The following is a 21,261-nucleotide window of genomic DNA, read 5'->3' on the forward strand; positions in this document are numbered from 1 at the left end:
AAAGCCACGGGAGAAAAGCCACCAGCTCTAGAAACCTTGGAAACTGAAGGTGTAATATTTCTTCCTCAGCTTTCGTTCTGCTAAATTAAATATAGGTAAAGAAGAGAAATGCAGACATGGAAGTTAGGCATAATATTTTGAAGGAAAAGAGAAATATATGTAGAAGCTGGCAGGACTCCCAAAAAAAGTGTTAAAAGAGGAATTCAGGGAAAAGAAGTGGGAAGAATACAAAAAATTAGTAAAGTAGGACATCTTTCACGGATGTTTTCAGGGAAAAATAGTTGGGGCTTATTATGAGGCTTTTATGCTCAAGACAGTTGATAGAAAGCTGCTTTCTGTTTTAAATCTTGAGGTGTCTCAGCTATTTTTCTCCACCACTTTTATCCTCACTAGTGTCACACACCTGAATACGGTGGCTTTGCAGCCACGTGGAGGAGGAGAGGGTGCCTGGACCTCACCAGGTGTCACGCCAAAAAGCAACCGGTGGCATTCTGCACATCTGCGCTCTGCCGTTGGGATCTGGCTTCGTGTTATTAAACACGAAGGGTAATGCATGGCCCCAGACAGCATACAAAATAGCAGTTCGCTTCCAGCTCCTCTATGGATGTTGTAGCGCTAATGAAGCAAATCAGATCTCAGGGAATGTAGCCACGTATTTAGTATGTGTGTAAAACAGCTGTAATAAGATATTGTTATGGCTGAGACTGTTATGTTTCTAGTGGAAAAAAAGAATTAGGATTGAAATTGTAAACCAACCCCATTCCTATAGAAAGTGAAAACGCGCTTGGCTAAATGAAGGTTAATAGAGTTAATTGTGGGGAGTAATACAAGAAGGCAACTCATGCTAGAGAACATAATTGTGATTCAGATAAAGGGGAATTGTAATTAAATGGAGGTCGGATAAACATGATTATCCGGGAGAGGCTTCCCAGCACAGTACCGGGAGGTTTTAAGATGCGGAGGCAGACAAGCGTACGTGATCTGGAAGTAGAGACGCCATCGCCGTCAGCGCCCCCGGGTGCTCCCCCACGTGCGGCGATGCCAATAACAGGCAACAAATTGAGTTAATTTTAAAGCCTGTTTTGCCTGCAACTGTAATTGGCAAGCGATCTCCCCGTCTTCATCCCAAACCCCCAGATTTCTCGTCCCTGCCGTTCCCCATTTTCACCCCCATCCCGCCGCGGGGGGAGCAGCCGGGTGGGAGTCTGGGTGCTGGCCGAGGCTTAACCTGCCGCGGTCCGGCTCTGGGCCACGGAAGGTGAGGGCATCCCCCCCCAGACAGAGGGACAGGGGTGCGCCTGCTCTCCCCCCTCCACCACCACCTCGGGCAAAAGCCTGTACCGAAGTACATACAGCAAACTTCCATAGAGATGGGTAAATATTTGTACTTGCCATATATGGGAACTAAACCTGGCATTTTCTATTAGTTTAAAATCCTTGATATTTTCTCTTAGGCGTATTGTGTCATCTCCTTTATGTAGATAATTATAAGCTTGCTTACCACGTTTTTTCCATAACTGGTATTATTTTTTAGGTGGATATTTAAAATGAAATGCAGTAGCTTGATACTGAACACTGCGAGGCAAACAGAGGCTTTCCAAACTAAAACAGGTACTTGTGCTTATTTCTTTTATTTTTCAAGTTACAAATGTTCCTTGATGACCTATATGAGATGAAGGGAATTGTATGTATTCCTCCTAGGACAACCACAAGACTTCCAGACAAGCCTTTTTTTTTTTTCCCTTTTTTTTCCCCTTTACTTGCAAAATATTTTTGCTACATTTTCAAGTATATATCATTACTGAGAAAATTTAAATATATGAAATTTGAATACAGGATGGTATTAATTCACATTCTTCTAGAATTCCTATAGATTATTTTACACAACACATACAGAACAAAAAACCCCTGAGAACTTACTAAGAAAAACTATCACATACTTCTGCTGTTCAATTATTTACAGTACAAATTGGAATAATTTTTTCATAATTCTTAGTACAGTGTATCATAACGATATACATTCCCAGCTGCCTCAGGGCAATTTGCACAATTTGGAGTTCTATTATTGTGTTTGGAGCAAGTGAACATCCCTCTAGGGACTAAGCCTCCCATTCCCCCCCAAAAAAAAGAGGGCAGGGAGATCTTTTTGCTTTCAATTTTCTCTGTTTTTCCAGTGCCGACTATATTCTAGATCTTCAAGCAGGCTTCACAGCCCCATACACAGAGGCCACTTATGAGCCCTTACTGTCATCTTTAAGCTTGCTCCTTGAAACTTTTTATCTTTTAAATTTTTTTTTTAATCTTTGTGCTTTCCTTCCGTATTTCCATCAGCTTACAGGCTGCAATGAATCCTAAAAGGGGACTTTGAGTCAAAATGTGCCCCCAAGTTTTTTTTTGATGTAATCTTTAACAGGTTAGGTTGCTGATAATTTACACATTGGAATAATTCCATAAGTATTAGGATGGATGGCATCCCTTGTGATAGTGAGATGCAGCTGAGAACAAAGTGACTTGAAATTAATTCCGAAAACCCCCAGCACATCTTCTTTGCCTTTTTATTTCTGCAGCTGGCATGTGATACAATAATTATCTTATTCACGTTCCTGTCTTCTCTGCTTGTTAAGTGAGTTTGTTGAATTTTCTGGTATCATCAGACATGCATTTATATGCAACCATTCCCAAGATCATGACTCCATTGCCTAAATTGGATGTTGAAACTTGATTTCCATGCTGGAATTATTTATGTATCAAGGTCATTTTAAAACTCAGTCACGCACAACAACATTTTTTCCTTCCCAGTCTAAAATTCCATTTTCTTTGCAAGACCTTCTGTTTACTAGACCTTAGTAAAAGAGTAGCCATTTTTTTATATTTTAAAGTTTTCACAAAATTAATTTCCTGAAGGTATATTTCTTTTTGTCATGATACAGCAAGTATACACAGGTCCTAGACTCATAGAGGTCATGTAGATGACAAAGTAACATTATTATTCCCACAAACCAGCTCAAAGGATGTTGGCTGCCTATACTATATACACAAGTTTTGACATCCACAAAAATGAAGGCAGAGATGGGAAAGTTAAGACAAAATTGCACACCTACCTCAAATACATTCTGAGTAGTCTGTCACACAGTGTTTCTGGAAAAACAGCATTTCACTGGTGAGTGACGTATTTTCATTTCCTAAAGAAGAGGGATTTGAGTATATACGTATTTCTTAATTCTGCAACAATCAAAACCCAACTCTGGAAAATGTGTTTAATTTCCATGAAAATGTCATTGTTTTGGCTCTGATTTTCTGGCAGTGATTTTTTTCCACAGCTTTAGTAACAATAACATGACAGTTTTACATCAGAAAGTAACTGGCATATGCTGTAATTTTGTGCTTTCCCAGAGAAAAAGAGGAAAGAGCTTTAAAAAGGAAACAACGGAATGTTTATTGCTTGTGTTTACCGAAAAGTGAAGCTGAACCTTCCAGTTACTTTCCTTTCTCCCCAGCCAAGCATCCTCCCGTGCGAGGATGGAAGACTCTGAGCTGCTTGCCACGCAGAAGGAGCTCAGCACGGCTTACTGGTAGCACAATGATCCAGTGAAGCAGGGACAGCTTCTTAAGGAACAATCTAGGCTAACAGTCTTCAAAATTACAACAGAGGTGTTCTAAAACATTATGTTTAAACTCAGTGAATGCAGCTGTTCTCCTCCAGTGCAAAACTACCACCAGGTAAAGTGGTACCGTGGAAGAGATCAATGTTCTCTGTAACAGATGTCTTGCTGGACTAATCTTCTTCACCTAATTGTGGTGAAGGTGTCCCCATATATTTGCTTGCTTTAAACAGGATGGGAGAAAATAATTTTTTAAACACGGATCCCAGCTTGGTCCATAGGGACCGACAGAACTTCAGCTTCACAAGGAATATGGAAAGAAGTAACTAGTTCCCACAAGACCTCTATGTTAGCAAGAGCTATTTAACTTATTTTTCTGCAGCCAAACTACATACATATAAAACTTTAATATCCTTGCAATCTCACGGGGCTTAAATAATCTTGCTGGTGATAGGTATCTAGCTAGGAGGAGGATGATAAATCAAGCTATGAAGTTCCTTTTTTTTTCTTCACTGAAGAGATTTTACTAGAAGAAGGATTCCCAAAAGCTTTTCTCTACTGAGGTCTGAAAGCATTTCAGCCTTGTATTTGTCATTTCTCCACATTAAGAACACTAATATATTTAAGCCCAGGTAAAGGTGGATTTCGTCTGCTACTTTTTATTTTGCCTTCATTTTATCAAGTATATTGTCAGCTTTTTCACAAAGCAGGAAAAGTGATATCTTTTAGAGTTGTGTCCCCCTATTCAAGAAATAGAAAGAAAAATATCCTCGTGTATCCGTTTAGCTGGCGAGGCGATGCAGGCAGTAAAAAAAATCATGAGGCAAACTTTATGGACCAAGGACACATCCTCATAAATATTACTTCTGGACATAGACAAGATGGGAAGGAGAGAAGTTTAAACGGAATATTGTGCTTTTCAGAATGTTTTGAAGGTAACGATATTTAAGGCTAGATAGTTTTCTTTAAGAGGCACCAGCAAAGATCTCACCACCATTTGGCTTCATGAACATTTTGTATGTGTACGTCCATCTCTCTTACTGTTGCATTTAGGTAGCATTTTGGTATCAGGGCTTGAAAACAAAGTATACTGATGGAGTACACTACTTCCTGGGCACTTTAGTTATCCCACAGAAAAGGCAGCTTTAAAGGAAATACCAAATGTTCTCCTGAAATTACAGAAGAACATTTCTAGAGCTAAAAATCCCCTCCATTTATGTGGCCTTTTGCCAACAGGAGACTAACTAGCACTGCATGGTAAAAAGACCGCCTATGTTACACAATCCATCCAGGGCCACAGCCCATGTCCCTGATGATAAATATGTGAATGTCAGAAGCTAATTAAAGATACTGAGGTCTTTCTCCCTTTTCTCTGGGGGGGTGATGATGTTGAGGGAGGTGGCCAAGAGGAAAGGAGATTGTCAGATATAGGGCTGCAAGTATTACAGCTCTCCTAGCCCGTGAATAACTTTTAGATAGTAAATAACTTTTTGACATGATAGGGTATGTAATGCAACTTCAGCAAAGAGGATGACTGAAGGCACCCTGAAAGGGCTCTGTACTCCTTCCCACCAGGAGTGACACTGACTGACCTGCTATGTTCCTTGGACTCCAACAAAATAAAAGTCGGTTAAGCTTTAGTTAGGAAAGGGCAACTAGCAGTTCCATTACATTATAATGGCAGTTTTACTTTTCCACTCTTTCAAAGCAAAATATTATCCTACCTCGCTAGTATTCTGGCATTTACGAAGCAGTATGATATACAAAGATGATTTATATATGATGTACTCCTCCTCTGCAGCTTCTTTCCAGCCTGTGAGATGTTTTCTTTGTTAAGAAGTATATGGAGGGTGCCACTGTGGCTGTGGATCCTGCTGCTTTGAGCAAGTGTGCTCACCCACCTCTTTCTTGGAACTCCACAGGAGAAAGATGAGTGGTGAAAACGACAACTCCATGTAAGTACAGGATGAGAAACATTTTATTTATAACCCTCTCATAGTGGGTCTACCCTAACAAAAAATAAGCTTGAAAGTAATCCCAACTTGTTTCTCTGGATTCTTCAGTTTCTTGAAATGCAATTAATAAACCAGAGGTTTGTACTTTGCTTTTAGACAGTGATAGCATCATGGAGAAATCATGAAGGTCAGTTGCACTGTGGACAACTCCACATCCATCTGTGTCTTTTAAATGATACTTGTGCCTCTTCCTTATTGCCAGTTTTGGTCTGTCTCCATTTTTCTCATACCGGTCTGGACTGGCTGCCAAAGGGCCAGACAGAATCATTATGTTGACTTTGCTAAGACTTCTTCTGACACCTGCAGTTGTAGCATTTTTTCCCAGCTAGGGAGCACGATAGTAAGGCCTGACACAAATGCCAAAGTATGACAAGGGCACTTAGTGCAAGAACAATGTATGGTACTGACAGATTTACAGACAACTTTAAAAACTTCTGATGTCTCAAAGGGACCAACCAACCAGGGATCTGATTTCCAAATAAGACAGTTCTTTCACACAACCCTTGAAATACATTATATTTCTGTGTATGTTAGGAAGTCCTTGCTACTGAAAAAAACTGTAAATAAATCTGGTTGCAAATAATCAAATTCTTAGTTCGTCTTCTCAAGCTGAAGCCAAACATACACATAAACCCCAATGGCCAATTCTTCCTGTTTTACCACAACCCCGACATAGAATTTCACGTACCTGCACTGTTGGAAAAACATCATTATGTGAGGTCATCATCTTTTCCTTCCCAGAAATTTTCTAGTCCTGACAGTTTGTTTCTTCAGTGCAAAAAAGGCTCTAAAACAAGACAAAAGTAAACCTAACGGCTGGCCTCTTTCCTGTACCTATACCGTTTACTGTAGAAAAATGTTTCTTACATCTTGCTTTAGGAAATACTTTCTCGAGCAGTGAAGCCCACTGAAAACAAGCCACAGCTGGATTAATAAGAAAGCAAAGCTGGGATGCAGAGTTACAGGAAAAAAACTAGCCCGTCTGTTCTGTTGTTGACATGAAGGTTTACAATGGCTTTCAGGCAGCCTGATATGGTAAAAAGTCATAAAGGAAGGGCGAAAATAGTATTACATTTTCTAGTTTAAACTGTGTATTTTTATGTAGTCTTCCTTTGTAAAAGGTAAAGAACAATTACATTTTTACCAAGGTACAGCATGGGCTTAAGGCTAGGAATCTTAGTATGATTATAAACTTACATAGCTTGCAGTATTTCTGATGTGCTCTGACAACAGGCTCCATCTTGCATTCATGACAAAACTCTTGCAGAGATGGTTTTCAGTAACCACCACGGTATGACACATGCCTATAGCAAATGGACGTAGGTGGTGGCAGGTAAACGTGGCATGTAATGCTATCAGTCAGTACTGCAGCAGGTTGCAATGAAACAATGAGGGCCTCAGATACTTTTTTTTTTTTTACTGGGTTATAATCAATTATGTTGGTTTGAAAATTTCTTCTGAAACAGAAGTTTTGGCAAGTGTAATGCTAAGAATTGGGAAGAGTCATAAGTGTAAGTAAGTCAAAAGGTGTTATTGACTCTCCTGCTTTCAGGAAAATAACATGAAGAACAATGGGAGTCAATTGCTTTCATTACTTAAAGACAACACCTTTCCAGATGGACATTAATGATGTCAGTAACTGTAGGCAAAGATAAAAGTTTATCAAAGTTACTTCATGGTGATGATATCAAGTACCACAACCATTTCTCATACAGTAGGGAGCCACCAACACAGACTTCCATTGCTTTTGACTATGTGTAAAATTGTGGGTTTTAGTCTTGACAAGCATCCATCAAGGGATGAAAGCCAGCAGACAAATTTATAACTCTGCTGAAACTAACGGATATGAAATCACTTTGGTCAATCTCAACTGATGTTCAAAGTTTTGTAAAAATCCCTTTGGCCTGCACAGTAGAAGTCAGTTATGTTGTATACAGCGTAGAAACTCCAAAATGCTTTGCGGTTTAATGCAGATGGACACTGCTGGCTGCTCTGCTATAATGGATGGTTACTCTGCTCTGCTCACAGAACTGGGATGAACGCGTGACCCCACTGAATACTGTCACACAATATGACGATCTGACTGAAGTCAAGGTTGTAGTGATTAACATAAAGCAAAAAGTTATCCAGGTCTAACAAAGTATTATGTTTAGTTATGATTATGCAAATGAGATTACTGGGACACAGATAAACAGGATGGCTAAAGTCCAGTAAAGTATTACTACAGGTCTATACATGATATTTGTGGCATTGTATGAGGGAATATTGTATGAACTTTAGAACAGTCCAAATGTACCATTAAATGAACATATAAGGGCTGATAATCGAACATCAGTGTATATTTAACGTAGGGATAATTCACTAGTGAACTAAAAAGCTCATAATGTATGATAGTAACTACAGAAAAATGCATTAGTTGGTGTTTAAGAAAGGGGTTAAATGTAAGAAGCTAAAGGTTGAAATTTTTTGGTTGGTGCTGCTTGACAGATCAGCATGACTAAGTCTGATTATTAATACACAGGGTTACGCTTGCTATCTGCCATGCTGCACTAAGGAAGAAACCCAGGTGAGAAATATGGTCATGAGTTGAGCTTTTGAGTTTGGGTAAACCTATAGGAATCTGATTCCCAGAAGATTTAGATTAGTTAATGGAAATATTGTGGGCAGTGCTGAGCAGCTACAACACTGCAGAGCAGCATGGAAAACATTGGAAGGAGCAGACAGTATCGCTGTTCTGTATGCCGTTAACTTCTTTAGAACACACCAATAACGGAAGTCTTTATCTTCAGTCATTTGTCACAGGTGTGCATCTCCACAATTCCTATCCTTACATGCCTTTGCGCTAGATCTCCTTTGCACCACTAACATACATTCTTATTTTACCTTCTTACCTACAAAGGCATCCAGAATGAAAACAGTGAGTTTGTCTACGCGTAAAATACCACTTTCTTTATTGCAGTGCTAGTGGGAAATCCAAGCAAAGGAAGACAAAGAACTCCCCATCCAAACCTAAAATCTTGGAAGACTCAGCTTTTGGGTGTGCAGAAGTATTATCCAGCATTAAACTGTTTATTATAAGCCATTATCTTCCCGTGTCAAAAATATTTGCCATAAGTGATGGCTCTACTATATTTCATTGGCTTCACTTCGAATCCTGTATCTGTTATTATGAAAGACCTTAATGGAGGCCGTGAGAGGCTACTTCCTGTAACACAACCCCAAAGTTGCAAGATACAATCGAGAACACCAAACAATTCACGTGTAGACTGGCTACACCAGTATCATCCAATACTCAATGAGATGGGACAGCAACTTTCATCATTGGCTATCTGTTGTCTTCTATGACAATGGTTCTTCTAGGATAGGTGTCAACGTCCACAAATATGTAGCGGACCTCAAATCTTCCTCTCTCAGGATTCTGCAAGGAAAACAATTTCAGGCTGTTTGTTTCTCCTTGGTAGTTTAAATTCAAGATTAAGCTTGTCAGTTATATCAAGCAATTGTACATACCTCTTTGACTTCTACGTGGACTGTTCCCCGCTTCCCTGGTTCAGAGCCCTCAATATAGAACTTCAAACGCATATGTTTCAGTCCATCCTTTACGTACTCAACATGACTAAAAACAAGTCAAAACAAAAACCCAACCCACCCAGCAAAAATACATATTATATGCTAGTTAAACTTCAAATTTAAACTTTTTATTTAGAGGAGCTGCTTAACTATTTTGTGAGAAAGTGTATTCCAATGCAGTCCTTACGCTACCAGGGGTTCCTTCTCTACTGCTCTTACCAAGCTCTACTGTAAGCATATAATGACTAGCGGAGCAGTTGAGGATTAACAGACAAAGTGCTTAAACGTCCTCACCCCAGTCCTCCCCTCAAAACTCAACAGCAATCCAATGGCTGAAGATTCTGGAATTTCCTTGTATTTATTCTAAAAAAAACCCCCAGATTCAGAGCCTGGCATCTAGAAAGGAACACCCACATCACTAAGTGGATTTTTTTAGACGCTTTAAGTTACCAAGCCAAACCACACAAAGCATGTTTTGTGAACTTACAGATTGGTTAAATCACATAAAACAAAGAGTTTACTATATGCTTTACTTATTTTGGCAATAATTTTGTTCTACTGAAGTTGTGTAACTTTGGCTTCGATATCAGATCTCCAACCTAAATGCTGATATTTAGACTGGAGTTAGGTTATGCTCAAGTATTAGATAAATAGAAAGGTCACGTCACTTTCAGGGTAACCCCTTCCAGAAACTAATGGTCAAACTAGAGTTCTGGTGCTAGTTTATGTTTCCTACTGAAATTAATAACTGCTGCATACTACCAAGCTCTTATTTCCATCAGTCACGCCTAGATACACACCGTGAATTAAACTTCCAATACACTTCAAGGTGACACGATGGGTTACAAAGAACAAAGATGAATGAAGAGGCTTACTGCAGTAAATTCATATTCGAGGTGTTCATACACAAAAAAAATCTGTACATTTTTGAGACATTTAAGGTCATCCTTATACTGCAGACACAAATTCTACAACCTTGCCAAGTCCTTAGCTCAAAAATTTATTTAAAATACTACACTTCCAAAATGATGGAAAGTAAATACTAGGAAAGCTGACAGTACATTTACTTATTTATATAGTTTGTTTTACAGACAGATGCTTAAAACATTTGTGCATATCCTTTTCATTTAGCAGCTCCACTTTAAACACTTCTTCACAGAGTCTGGTGAAAAGATAAACTTCCACCAGTAAAAATCACCTTCCTCCAGAAAAAAAATTTCTCCATTTCATGGTTCAAGTTGTGTATCTGGGCTTATGTGTCCCATTCTGTATGAAACCTCCTTGAATAAATTCAAGTCAAAGAACCCAATAAAGACAAAGCTCCTGTTGGATTATACTGCAGGAAGGATTTACATTTTGTAAGAATTAGTTCTGTTGTTTCCCTCAAAAGGAGAATAATAAATAGACACACTCATGAAATGTTTAGGTGAGAGAGGTTCTGTTAAATACACAGTAGAGATGTGGCCTCAAGTACCAAAAAGCAATATAAGAAATAGGCAGTCAATACTGCGTATCAGCTCAGGACAATATAGTCACTGCAATGACTACAACCTGTACAGTCAGACCCAGCCTAGCTTTAAACAGAACAAGCTGGATTCTTGAAAGTCTGAAAGTTAGTACCTCCTGCTCTTTATGGCCCGATAAAAACTACTGCTTCAAAAGGGGAAAAACTCTCAAAGAACAATTTTTCAAAGAACAGTTTCACTCTATTTGAGGGTTTCTGACTGTAAACTTCAGTCAGATCCCTGCTCCCCAGAGACATGCCTAGGTCTCTGTGCTACTCTCTTCAGACTCGCCCTGTTTTTTGGAGACACCAGCTCTACCGTGCTGACCATTGCTCGTATTGAGGCACTCAGAATTGGCATTTTATATTGTAAGTAAGTGCACTGTATTTAGTGGTATGGGCCACACAAGAGGTACTGCAAAAAACTGCTTTCATTTTCACTCAAAAGTGACAGGGCACGTCACATACAGTTCATTAATCTAGATCTAACTTGCTATAATATGACCCAATGCGTCTTTGCTGTGCAAAAACTAGCGTCTGTACGTGGCAAACACCAAAGGGCACCTGACAAGCTGTCGTCTTCCTCTTCTTGTTGCCTCCCCATAACCTTTAATAGATTCACCAAAAACACCAATTATCTACAAGAGAAAAGAGGTTCGAGTTGTCAGAAGGTATCACATTCAAACAGATACTCCAGTATCAGCTCACGCCCCTGCTGTGAATGCATTTTCTCTCAACAAAATGCCCCTTTTGAGTCTGATGTGTCAGGAACAGAGTTTATGAAAGAAAACAGCGTAAGGAAAATTCCTCTGTATTTCAGTGCTTTTCTTTACAGTCACATATTAAACGTCTAAAATAAATCCTACTAATATCTTTCATTTGTACTGTCCTCTGAGATTATGACATTTTAATCTCTCTTCTGTGTATTTTATATTTTACTGACACTTTGTGTAAAAGGAAAAAAAGCCTATTTGCTCATGTCTCCTCCAAGACAATGTTTCAAAGTTTAAAATGCAAATGCGCTGCCCTTCATATCATCTAAAAAACACTACTCTTTAAGAAATTAAGTATTTCTTTTTTTTTTTTTCAGATATATAAAGCCAGACCAAATTAACCTAGTTTTAAACTTACTTTAAAGGTGGTTAGAAAGGGAGAGTGATTTTTACTGTTTAAGTACTGGAGAGAAGTTTTAATTCAGCAAAGTTGTTCCAAAGCAGTCTTCATTTTTATTCTAGTGACAACTTGTCACTTCGTATCTAGGTTATCCTCAGTTGCATCTGTGGCAACCTTGTTTGAAAGCGTTTCCATGCAGTTCTTGTTTTGTCTGAAGTAGTGGTTTTTAGAATCTAGTTTTAGATTTATTTTTGTTTACATCTAGCTATCTTAATGTGACTCTGTGATCACATGACTGTTCTATGTCTCTTTTCCTGTCAGCCACGGGAATGCTAACTGTGTTTCAAATGAAGTTTAAATTTCTGGATACTTAGGCGGTGTTTTGCAGAATGACAGAACCCTACTGAAGTGTCACACCAGAATAACTGTGCTGAGGAAAGGCAACAGGCTCGATCTACAAAACTTAAGTAGGACCAGTTGCCTCCCTGACCTGCAGAACTCCTTAAGTACTACATTTAGCAGGCACTCAGGTATGTCTATTATAAGACTTTCTGTATGGGGACACAAGTTGTGCTGTGGCACACTCACTTAACTTGGCTTTTAGCAGGCTAATTCACTCAGGCTCAGTGCTGCCATTAGCTTGTCCTAATACGGACTCCAATTTGGAGCCAACCCGCCTCTGGCCAGCTAAAAGCACAGGCAGATCTGCTGGTGTTTGCCTGCTAAGCACCACGTGGGTCTTCCTGTAGCTTTGCTTGTGAGATTCCTTGGGCAAACTTGACTCAAAGAGAGAGAGTAACCACTGAGAAACATAAACTTATGACTAAGGTTGAAAAACCAACCTCAGGGTGAGATCTGCATTTCTCCAAGGCATCTCCGTAGATCTTACTTGGACTAGAAGAAGAGAATAGCTCTTTAAAAATCACATAGAACAAACCACCTGTAACAGAAACAACAGCAAATGGAATGAAAACTGATCAAACCAGATGGAATTCATGAAAAGTGTCTTCTGATGAAGAATAGAATTTTTAAAAATAACCTGTGACACCAATTCCAACAAGCACCACAATAAAATAGGTAAAGTCTCTTCCAGCTTCTTTCACTGAAATAGACAGAAAACAACGCAGGAGTTACAATCTTGGACAGTAAGACTTGCATAGCTTTCTTATATAAATGCTCTTCTATTAGTCTGCAGCTCAAAAAACATTTTGGCAGAAGAAAAAATTCCAGTAACAGCTTCCATAATGCCTCATCGCTAAATGAAAGAGACCACGGAACATCTCTTAGGTTGTACAGGGCATGTTTATATCTCTGTATTAAGCCTTATTATTTTCTGGTTTTCCTACTAGATGTTTTCAGGATTAGCACTTATTGCTACTTTTTGTGTACATGAGAGCTAGTTTTTTTAAGAACTAATGAGGTATTTAGCACTGCAGTATTAAAGCTACCATGTAAACCCATAATCGTTGCAATCCTTATGCAGAGAAAGGGAGGAGTAAAAATAAAAAAAGTGTAAGCTTATAAACTGCACACACTGACTAAAAATAACTGTTTTTATGAATTCTCAATCAAGAGAGCAATAAAAAGGAGGGATATTAAACCAAAATATGTATTTTATTTATTGAGAACGTTAACTGCAGTTTATCTGATTAGTTCCTATCTGTTAGTTTTGATCTAATGTAGTAGTAGAAGGGTCAGTATACACTCCCCGAAAAGTCATATGGGATTCGCTGCTACAAAGTATTTTTTGAGAACTTGGCAAGAGACTACTGATCTGTTCAAGTGATAAGGTGTTCCTTTCAGTGAAGTACAAGTTACGGAGGCAACTTTACTAACAATTTTTCCTGCAGTCTTCTAATCAGTTGAGGGTGTTTTTCATAAACATTTTCGGAGCACTTAGAATTTCTGAGACTAATTATGTGGTAACCACTTCTCACTGAAGTGAATGAGATCAGCCAGAGTGACGGCCATCCTATAAAGAAGCTAGCATCGCACGTGGAGCTTTCGACAATTTTGCTGGAGGTAAACTTGTTTTGGCAGCAGAGACAGGTTGTGCGTGATAGGTTTTCCTTTGGAAAAGGAAAATGAGAGGCTACTAGCTCTTGTCCCTGCTGGGACTTAAACACTGAATCAATAAGCTGTTGGGAAGAAGCCACAGTTTCTGTTCTGCTTGTGCAATACGTACGCTGAAAGGTATCAACTGCTGCAAACAGTACGACGTGAAAAGAAACGGGCTGCTTTTCTGAGCTTTTTTTTTTTTTTTTTCCCCCAATTCCAGAGTTTGGGGGCTATAAAAACCTCAGCTGCGCCAGCCTCTTCGAGCAGCGCAGAGCATTCCCGCTCCCCAGTGACTGCAGCCCGTCTTACCTTTCTGAGCAGCCGACAGCAGAGTTTCTTCTCTCCGGCCCCTTTGCACGGACACGTGCTTATCGCTACTATCGCCCGGTTTTTCAGCTCTCAGCCCCCCGGCTCGCGTCCCGATACTCCGCCGGGCGGCCCGCAGCAGCAGGGCGAGCTCCCTGCGGGGGGGCTGGCGCCGCCATTTCAGGCAGAGCCCCGGCCCAGTCCCCGTCCCCAGCAGCGCCCAGCCCGGGGGAGCGAGCAGCCACCTCCCCGGGGCGGCCCGCACCAGGCAGGCGGGCAGCATGCCGGGGCAGGGCTCCCAGGCGCCCCGAGGGAAGCACGGCGGAGGCAGCCGAGCTGAACGGAACGTTTCTGCCGCTCAGCCCCGGGGGAGCCCCTCGGGGGGCAGAGTCAGGGCAGCCTCCCGCCCTGAGCGCGGCTCCGCGGCCGGTGCCTCGGGTTAGGAGCCCCCACTACCCTGTCGCCGCCGACCCACCATGGCCCCGGCGGAAACCTTGGGGGCGGAGGGGAAGAAAGCGGCAGCGGGCCCTGGGAGCGGTAGTTCGGGCGCGCTCCCTCTTGCGCCCGCCGCTAGGAACGGCTCCCGGCCAGGTCACTACAGCGACCGCCATGCCGAGCGCCGCCGCCACAGCCCGCCCTCACGGGGCGGGTGCCCGCCTGCCGTCCCGGTCACCCTTTTTAAGCTGCTTTGTTGTGTGGTGTTTTTTTTTTTTTTTTTAAGTGTATATATATATATATATATATAGCTTTTTGATCTCGCACGCAGAGGTGCGTAAAAGCGACGCAGTTGCCGTTTCCACGAACGGAGACCACAACACCCTGAGAAGACCGTGCTCCGGCTTCCCGGGGACGGCGCACGGGCGCGGAGCTCCCGGCGGGGCGGGATGGGGGGGTGAAGCTGACAGGACGGCTGTCGCGGCAAGGTGCGGCGCTCGCCCCCCCGCGGCAGCCAGCCCAGCCCGGGTCCGCCCCGCTGGTGCGTCCGACGCCTGCTCCGACCCCTGCCTCGGGGCAGGCGGTGCCCCTTCTCGCCGGCTTAACGACACGCTTCTTAGGGGCGAGCAGGAGTTCCCGCCGGTCGCCTTGCCCTGGGCGGCGTCAGGTGGGAGGCGGCAGCTCCCCGCGCCCGGCCCGGCCCGGCGCGAAGCCGCTGTCCGGCCGTGGCGGAGCCGGCCATGGCGACGGGCCGCGGCAGGGCCCTGCGGCGGTACGGGCGCAGCGTGGCGCCGGCTTCCCCTGGTGCCGCCGAGGTCGGGCCGCCGCGGCCTTTTGCTCCTGCTGTCGCCTCCGCCGGGCCCAGGTAACGGTCTCCCTGCCCGGCCTGAGGAGAGGCCGCCGGCGGGCGTCGAGCGGGGAGCAGGGCTCTGCCGCCCCAGAGCTGCCTCTCCTCGTCCTTTTCCACCTTGCCCGTGGCGGGTGGTTTGTTGTTTTTCCTTAACGCCCTTGGCAAACGCCTTCCACCTGCCTTACGGCTCTGGTTTCCAGCTCTTAAACCTGCCACAGCTCTGGCCTGCTCCCTCATGGCCGAGGTGCTCTCCTCTCCCTCCCCCCAGCCCTGTGGAGGGGGATGTCTCGGTAAAGGTGACGGGCCTTGCGGTAGGAAACACTGGCGTCCCCAGGTGTAGGGAAGGCCTAGGTTTAAGGCGTTGTTTTCTGTCTGGGTAGTGAGGCTTAAACTTGGGTATGGGCTTGAGTTTAGAGGAGGTAGTGTGATAAGCGGTAGGCCGTCTACGAAGTAGTAGCTAGCTTGGTGGCTCATGCATATATGTTCAGGGTAGTTAGGCCTTTGTAATAAATGGGAGGATTTCATCGTGGAAGGTGTGGTTAGCTTAATTCTTATAGCGCAGGTTCGGCTTCCAAGAGTTTAAAGCACCAGTCTTAGAAGCAAAGTTGACAAAGCGGGTTTGTCTGCCAACCCATTTGTACAACCTTGGGTTTCATAGCTGTTTGATTCTCCCCGTTTTTTTTAACCTGGAAATCGAGTGGATAACATCCAGCTTTTTAAAAGACTTTGGAATTGTTAGCTGAGGAAGAAAAAACAAATGTCAAAACATTACTGTCATTTCTGTTTATCCCCAGGTATGCTTTGACATTTGGAGGAGGAGGCAGGTTTTGTCACTACTTACAACTTTCTATATGTTCTTTGAAATAGATTTGTTCCCTGACCAGCAAAAAACCAATAGCCATGTTGCAAGTAGTACAGGGTATGAAAGTGAAAATACTGGTACAAAACTGAGTCGCACAAGTTGAAAGCTAATGAGATGGCAATTGAGGTTGTTGTGCCTCTAAGCAAGAGCATCTCAGTTGTTACTAGAAGTCTCTAAAGAGGGGGAGTAACAGCTGTCATCAGTTTTTAACTTGGGCAAGCAAGCTTTGTCAGTGCTGTGTAAAAGCATTTTGTTAATACTAATTTCAAATCTTAGCACATGCAATACTTGAAGAATAGTTTATGCAATGGATTTGCTGTTCTTCATACCTTGAGAATATTTTTTGTTTAGAAGATGCAAAAATTCAATACTTTTTTTGAATCGAAGCTTACAAAAGTGGTAGATACTATGGCGAAGTTTTCAAGGCATGTGTAGGCACCATTTCTCTCACTTCAGGAATTCTTTCCTGGGGTGAAGAAAAGGGGGATGCATGGAGTGGTTAAAAAGAGAGTAAGAAGGACTGAATATAGGCAGTGCAGGTTATGCTTGTACCAGGTAAAGTGTGTTGTAAAATCCAGGACCCAGCTCCTGATCTGAATTACTCCTGTACCTGGAGTCTGTGTAGGTATGTCACTGTAGGGTATGCCCAAACTAGGTATCTTTGTGCTTTCAGCATAGATACAGGCAGAATAGCCTGGGATGTGCTGCCCAGAAGGATACAGCAGTGGTAGTTCTGCTGCTGTTGAACACAACTTGTGTCTCTAAATCCCTTTAATAGCTTTTGAAAAATGCAGTTTGTTACAATCTCATCATCTAAGTGTACTTCTTGATAATAATACATGAGTAAAACATTTGCTTGACCTTCAGGGTGTATTTGATATACAGTTACTTTTTTTGTAGTTGTTAATTTTGTTAGTCTACCAGTGATTGACATGCAAGCTGAAATGATAGACTCATAGAATCATTTAGGTTGGAAAAGACCTTCAAGATCATCGAGTCCAACCATGAACCATGCCCACTAAACCATGTCCTGAAGTACTCTGTCCACTCGCTTTTTTAATATCTCCAGGGATGGTGACTCAACCACTTCCCTGGGCAGCCCATTGCAATGTTTGACAACCCTCTCAGTAAAAAAATTTTTCCTAACATCTAACCTAAATCTCCCTTGCCTCAACTTGAGGCCATTTCCTCTTGTCCTCTTTCCAGCCACCTGATGGAAGAGACCAACACCCACCTCGCTACAACCTCCTTTCAGGCAGTTGTAGAGAGCGATCAGGTCTCCCCTCAGCCTCCTTTTCTCCAGACTAAACAGCCCCAGCTCCCTCAGCCGCTCCTCATAAGACTCATTCTCCAGACCCTTCACCAGCTTGGTTGCCCTCCTCTGGACACATTCCAGCACCTCAATGTCTTTCCTGTAGTGAGGGGCCCAAAACTGAACACAGTACTCGAGGTGCGGCCTCACCAGTGCCCAGTACAGGGGAACAATCACCTCCCTGCTCCTGCTGGCCACGCTATTTCTGATACAGGCCAGGATGCCATTGGCCTTCTTGGCCACCTGGGCACACTGCTGGCTCATATTCAGCCGGCTGTCAAACAGCACACCCAGGTCTTTCTCTGCTGGGCAACTTTTCTCCCATTTTTTGTTTTTCTTTGCGCATAAACCAGTCTTAAGAAGAGTGTGCATTAAATGTATGTGGTACCCATGTACTTCAAAATTACATATATATTTTTTTTCCCCTAACACGGATTGGTTACTTAGAAACCCAGAGCTGGGTTGACCAGGTGTTGGAAAGTCAGCTGGCTATACAAACGATCACTAATAGAGTGTATGGGGAGCTCTGCCTGCATGGTGGCATCAGTGGGTATGAAATGTAAGGATTTGATTAAGACCAAAACTCCATCTGAATATTTCTATATGCTTTAATGATAGTATTTGTAATTACAGCTTACAAAGTTCTTATTAGCAGAAATCTTGGAAAAAATGTGTGGCCAGTTGGATTGTAAGAATTTATTTGTGTTAGAAATATGCAAAGTTGCTTTCTTTAGTAAAAGAGAGTAATTTCTGTCCAAATTGTTGTGTGTTAATGAGCAATAAAAACACTGATGCCCATCTTGCCTGTTGATGCTAACACTTATCTCACACATTTGCAAGTATTTTAGGAGGCGAAAATCTGACATGAGACTATAACTTTGTTTCAAATGTGATTCTGTTGTGTAGTCAAGGGAATTCTTTTTGAGCCTTGTCAGTTTTTGAGAAAGTTTCAAGGTACTGTTTTATTTGGTATCTCTTAGGAGCTTGGCAAAGTTGGATGGCTCAAAAATGTCCCTGGAGTAATGCTGCAAAACAGAAGATTAATCAGTGAGTTTTACTTACTGAAGGGGCCTATCTGGAGCTTGATTGTGGTGGCCACAGTGGTGCAGCTGTCTAACCTTAATAGATCTCTACTGGATTCAAACTGATTTGCTGGTGTGACACTATTCCCTTCTGACTACTGTGGGAGATTAATCACAGGAGAGACACCTATGAGTTTAAATCTGACATCTTCCTGATGTCAGGTATTTTAACCTGGTGATAATTGTTCAAATTTGTGAACTGGTAATAATGAATTACCATGTGATATATTCCCTGAATCCTGTCTCAGTTGAGATGTGGTGTCTAGGTGTGCACGGTATGCATACTTCATTTTGTGATGATGTGACTCCTCAGAGCTTTTCTTTTTTAGAAATAGGTCAAGGAGCTTTGCTGCCAGGCCTGGGGCATGTTCTGAAACTGTAAATGCTGGAATTAAAAGTCTGTATTTGACACCTTCCATAAAACCGAAACCTAATCTGTGCATCGAGAGGTGAGTATGTCTTTAGGAGTAAGAGTGGAAGACCCCTTGCAGACTATCAGCCATCTTTGACTGCTTACAGTAATGTTCATACCTTGGAGATTTCCATATCACATGTTCTGGGTCGAAAAGAAAAGGTATGCTTTCCTGGCATACTTTGTGATCTTATGTTGACCTTCTAAAGTTTTCTGGTATGGTTCTCCCTCACCTCCCTTTCTAAGTTCATATGGAGGATGTAGGTTTTCCAAGTCATACAAAGTGTTCAGCAACTCCTTTGCAAGTCATGGGCTGTGTTGTTCCTTGAGAACAAAAATTGTTATTGTATTACTTCAATAAAAGCCAGCTGGGAGTTAAACTTCAGATGTTTCTCTTGATGCTTGTTGCTTTGTGTAGAGAGGCTTAGGATGGTGGAGCAGGATGAGGCGGGAGGAATAAAGTGGCTGATGAATGTTTGCCACAAGGTAAATGTTTCCCTTCCTGTTTGACAGTGAAAGGGCCCTTTCAATGTAATCATGAGTTGTTTTCTTTTTGAAAATTAGTTACATTTCTACCAAAAAAAATAATCTAAAAATGTTACATGAAAGATTAATTAATTTGCTTTGGTTTATACTTTTTGTAGCTTCCTGTGTAGTTGTTTCTCTGTTTTCCATTGGATGGCCAGTTCAGTCCCTTATGCCGTTAGTTTGGTGTAAAAGACGAGAAAAAAGAAAAAAAAATTCCCTTCTCTCAGCTTCCTTCAAAGAAAAAATAATACAGTTGTAAAAACTACTGTTGAGAATTCTGGATCAAGCATATTATTTTAGCTAACTTGCAGCTTTTTGAGGGATCATTTCTAAATTCTCTCTGGAATAAATGCACTAACTGCTTTGGGCGTACAGTGTTTGAGTTATTTCATAAAATAACTGTGCAAGCTTTGGCACAGTCGCCTCTATGTTAGTGCAATTAAAATTCTGAGTTTTAATACCAACCTTGGACTATTGGTGTTACTGTCATTCTAGGCGTGAAAGCTGTGTGCTTCTGGAATACAGTATTATAAATGGGCAGGTGTTGTCAGTGACACAGTGGTAAATGGACAAGAGACATGGCTGAGGTGTGGACTTTCACAGCAGCTAATATTTTCAGTGGTGATTTTGATGTTACCGTACTCTCATGTTCCAAAAAGTGGAGTATAAAATGCATCTTTTCTTAAACTCTGTGCAGTTACCAGGTACTACTCAAAGGGTATTAGGTTTCTGTCTGTTAATACAAAAATTATGGTGGATCATGTCCAAATTATGATGTGCTGCTTGCATTAGGCTGGCACCTGCATTTCAGGCAGCCTTACAGATGCACAGAAACATTAATGTTCTCAAGATGCCACTCAGCTCTTATTTTGAAGTTCACATCTTTCTGTTGACATAAATGAAAACTGAATGAGACTCCTAAGCACAGATGGTTTGAAGATTTTGATGAGGTGGAGCATGATCTCACTGTTTGACTAGGACATTTCTGTCCTGGTGCATCCTGAGACCTGATTCCACAGTCAGGAGGAGAGTGAGTATACACAGTACTGGCAAATGCCGGTGGTTATGGACTAAGTGTTAAAATCATGGTACAAGCAGTGAGAAACTGAAGTTGAATGAGGTAGTTTCATGTCAGACTGGGTTAAAGTTACCAAAGTTTAAGGAAAATGCAAACCCGTAACTTTTTATGTAATTGTGCTGTGCCACCTGAATAGGTTGTGGTGAATTGTTTTAAGCAAATGTCTTATATCAGAGAGACAAATCGGGACCCAAACTCTGCAAATTAACTCTTCAGGTGAGTTCTGATTTGTGTATTTACAAGCTGATAGTTTCCATCTCTTTGGTTCTGCTCTGGTTTGGAATTTAAATTCTTTGCCATTGTCACTTCTGAAGTTTGCAGGCAAGTCTAATGGTGTTTCTCTTTCTTCCAGCCTGCCATCAGAAATGCTGATAAAGATATTTTCCTATTTGGATGCTGTGTCCCTGTTGTCTGTTGGTTGTGTGAATAAGCACTTCTATCATCTGGCCAATGACAAGTAAGGAAGAGGGAAGCATAAGTGCTAGCCTTAATCATGTTTACCTGAGTTATGAGTCTTTCTAATTTAGTTTCACT

The 21,261-nt window shown here is 41.8% G+C and overlaps 3 protein-coding genes across 7 annotated transcripts in view; 1 reads left to right on the plus strand and 2 right to left on the minus strand.

Moving 5' to 3' along the window:
• Positions 1-21,261, minus strand: part of CNDP2 (carnosine dipeptidase 2) — a 350,882-nt gene that overhangs the window by 151,650 nt on the left and 177,971 nt on the right. The window lies entirely within an intron of this gene.
• On the minus strand, positions 8,552-14,676 carry TIMM21 (translocase of inner mitochondrial membrane 21). The gene is made up of 6 exons (XM_069778864.1): positions 14,172-14,676; positions 12,844-12,906; positions 12,647-12,744; positions 11,256-11,329; positions 9,128-9,233; positions 8,552-9,035 (listed from the first exon to the last, which is right to left on the minus strand). The coding sequence occupies exons 1-6, from the start codon at positions 14,449-14,451 to the stop codon at positions 8,943-8,945; spliced, it is 714 nt and encodes a 237-aa protein (XP_069634965.1). The 5' UTR covers positions 14,452-14,676; the 3' UTR covers positions 8,552-8,942.
• FBXO15 (F-box protein 15) overlaps positions 15,115-21,261 on the plus strand; it is a 32,199-nt gene continuing 26,052 nt past the window's right edge. For 2 of the 5 annotated variants that reach the window (XM_069778859.1, XM_069778861.1), the window contains exons 1-3: positions 15,120-15,468; positions 19,039-19,158; positions 21,080-21,184. In XM_069778859.1, coding sequence (XP_069634960.1) covers positions 15,344-15,468; positions 19,039-19,158; positions 21,080-21,184 — 350 coding nt within the window. In that variant the 5' untranslated portion in view covers positions 15,120-15,343. Of the gene's footprint in view, positions 15,469-17,956; positions 18,675-19,038; positions 19,159-19,183; positions 20,944-21,079; positions 21,185-21,261 lie in introns of those variants that run through there. The other 3 variants (XR_011323933.1, XM_069778860.1, XM_069778862.1) reach the window with 3 other exon arrangements.

The sequence above is a fragment of the Haliaeetus albicilla genome, chromosome 3, assembly GCF_947461875.1.
Source record: "Haliaeetus albicilla chromosome 3, bHalAlb1.1, whole genome shotgun sequence".
NCBI lineage: Eukaryota > Metazoa > Chordata > Aves > Accipitriformes > Accipitridae > Haliaeetus > Haliaeetus albicilla.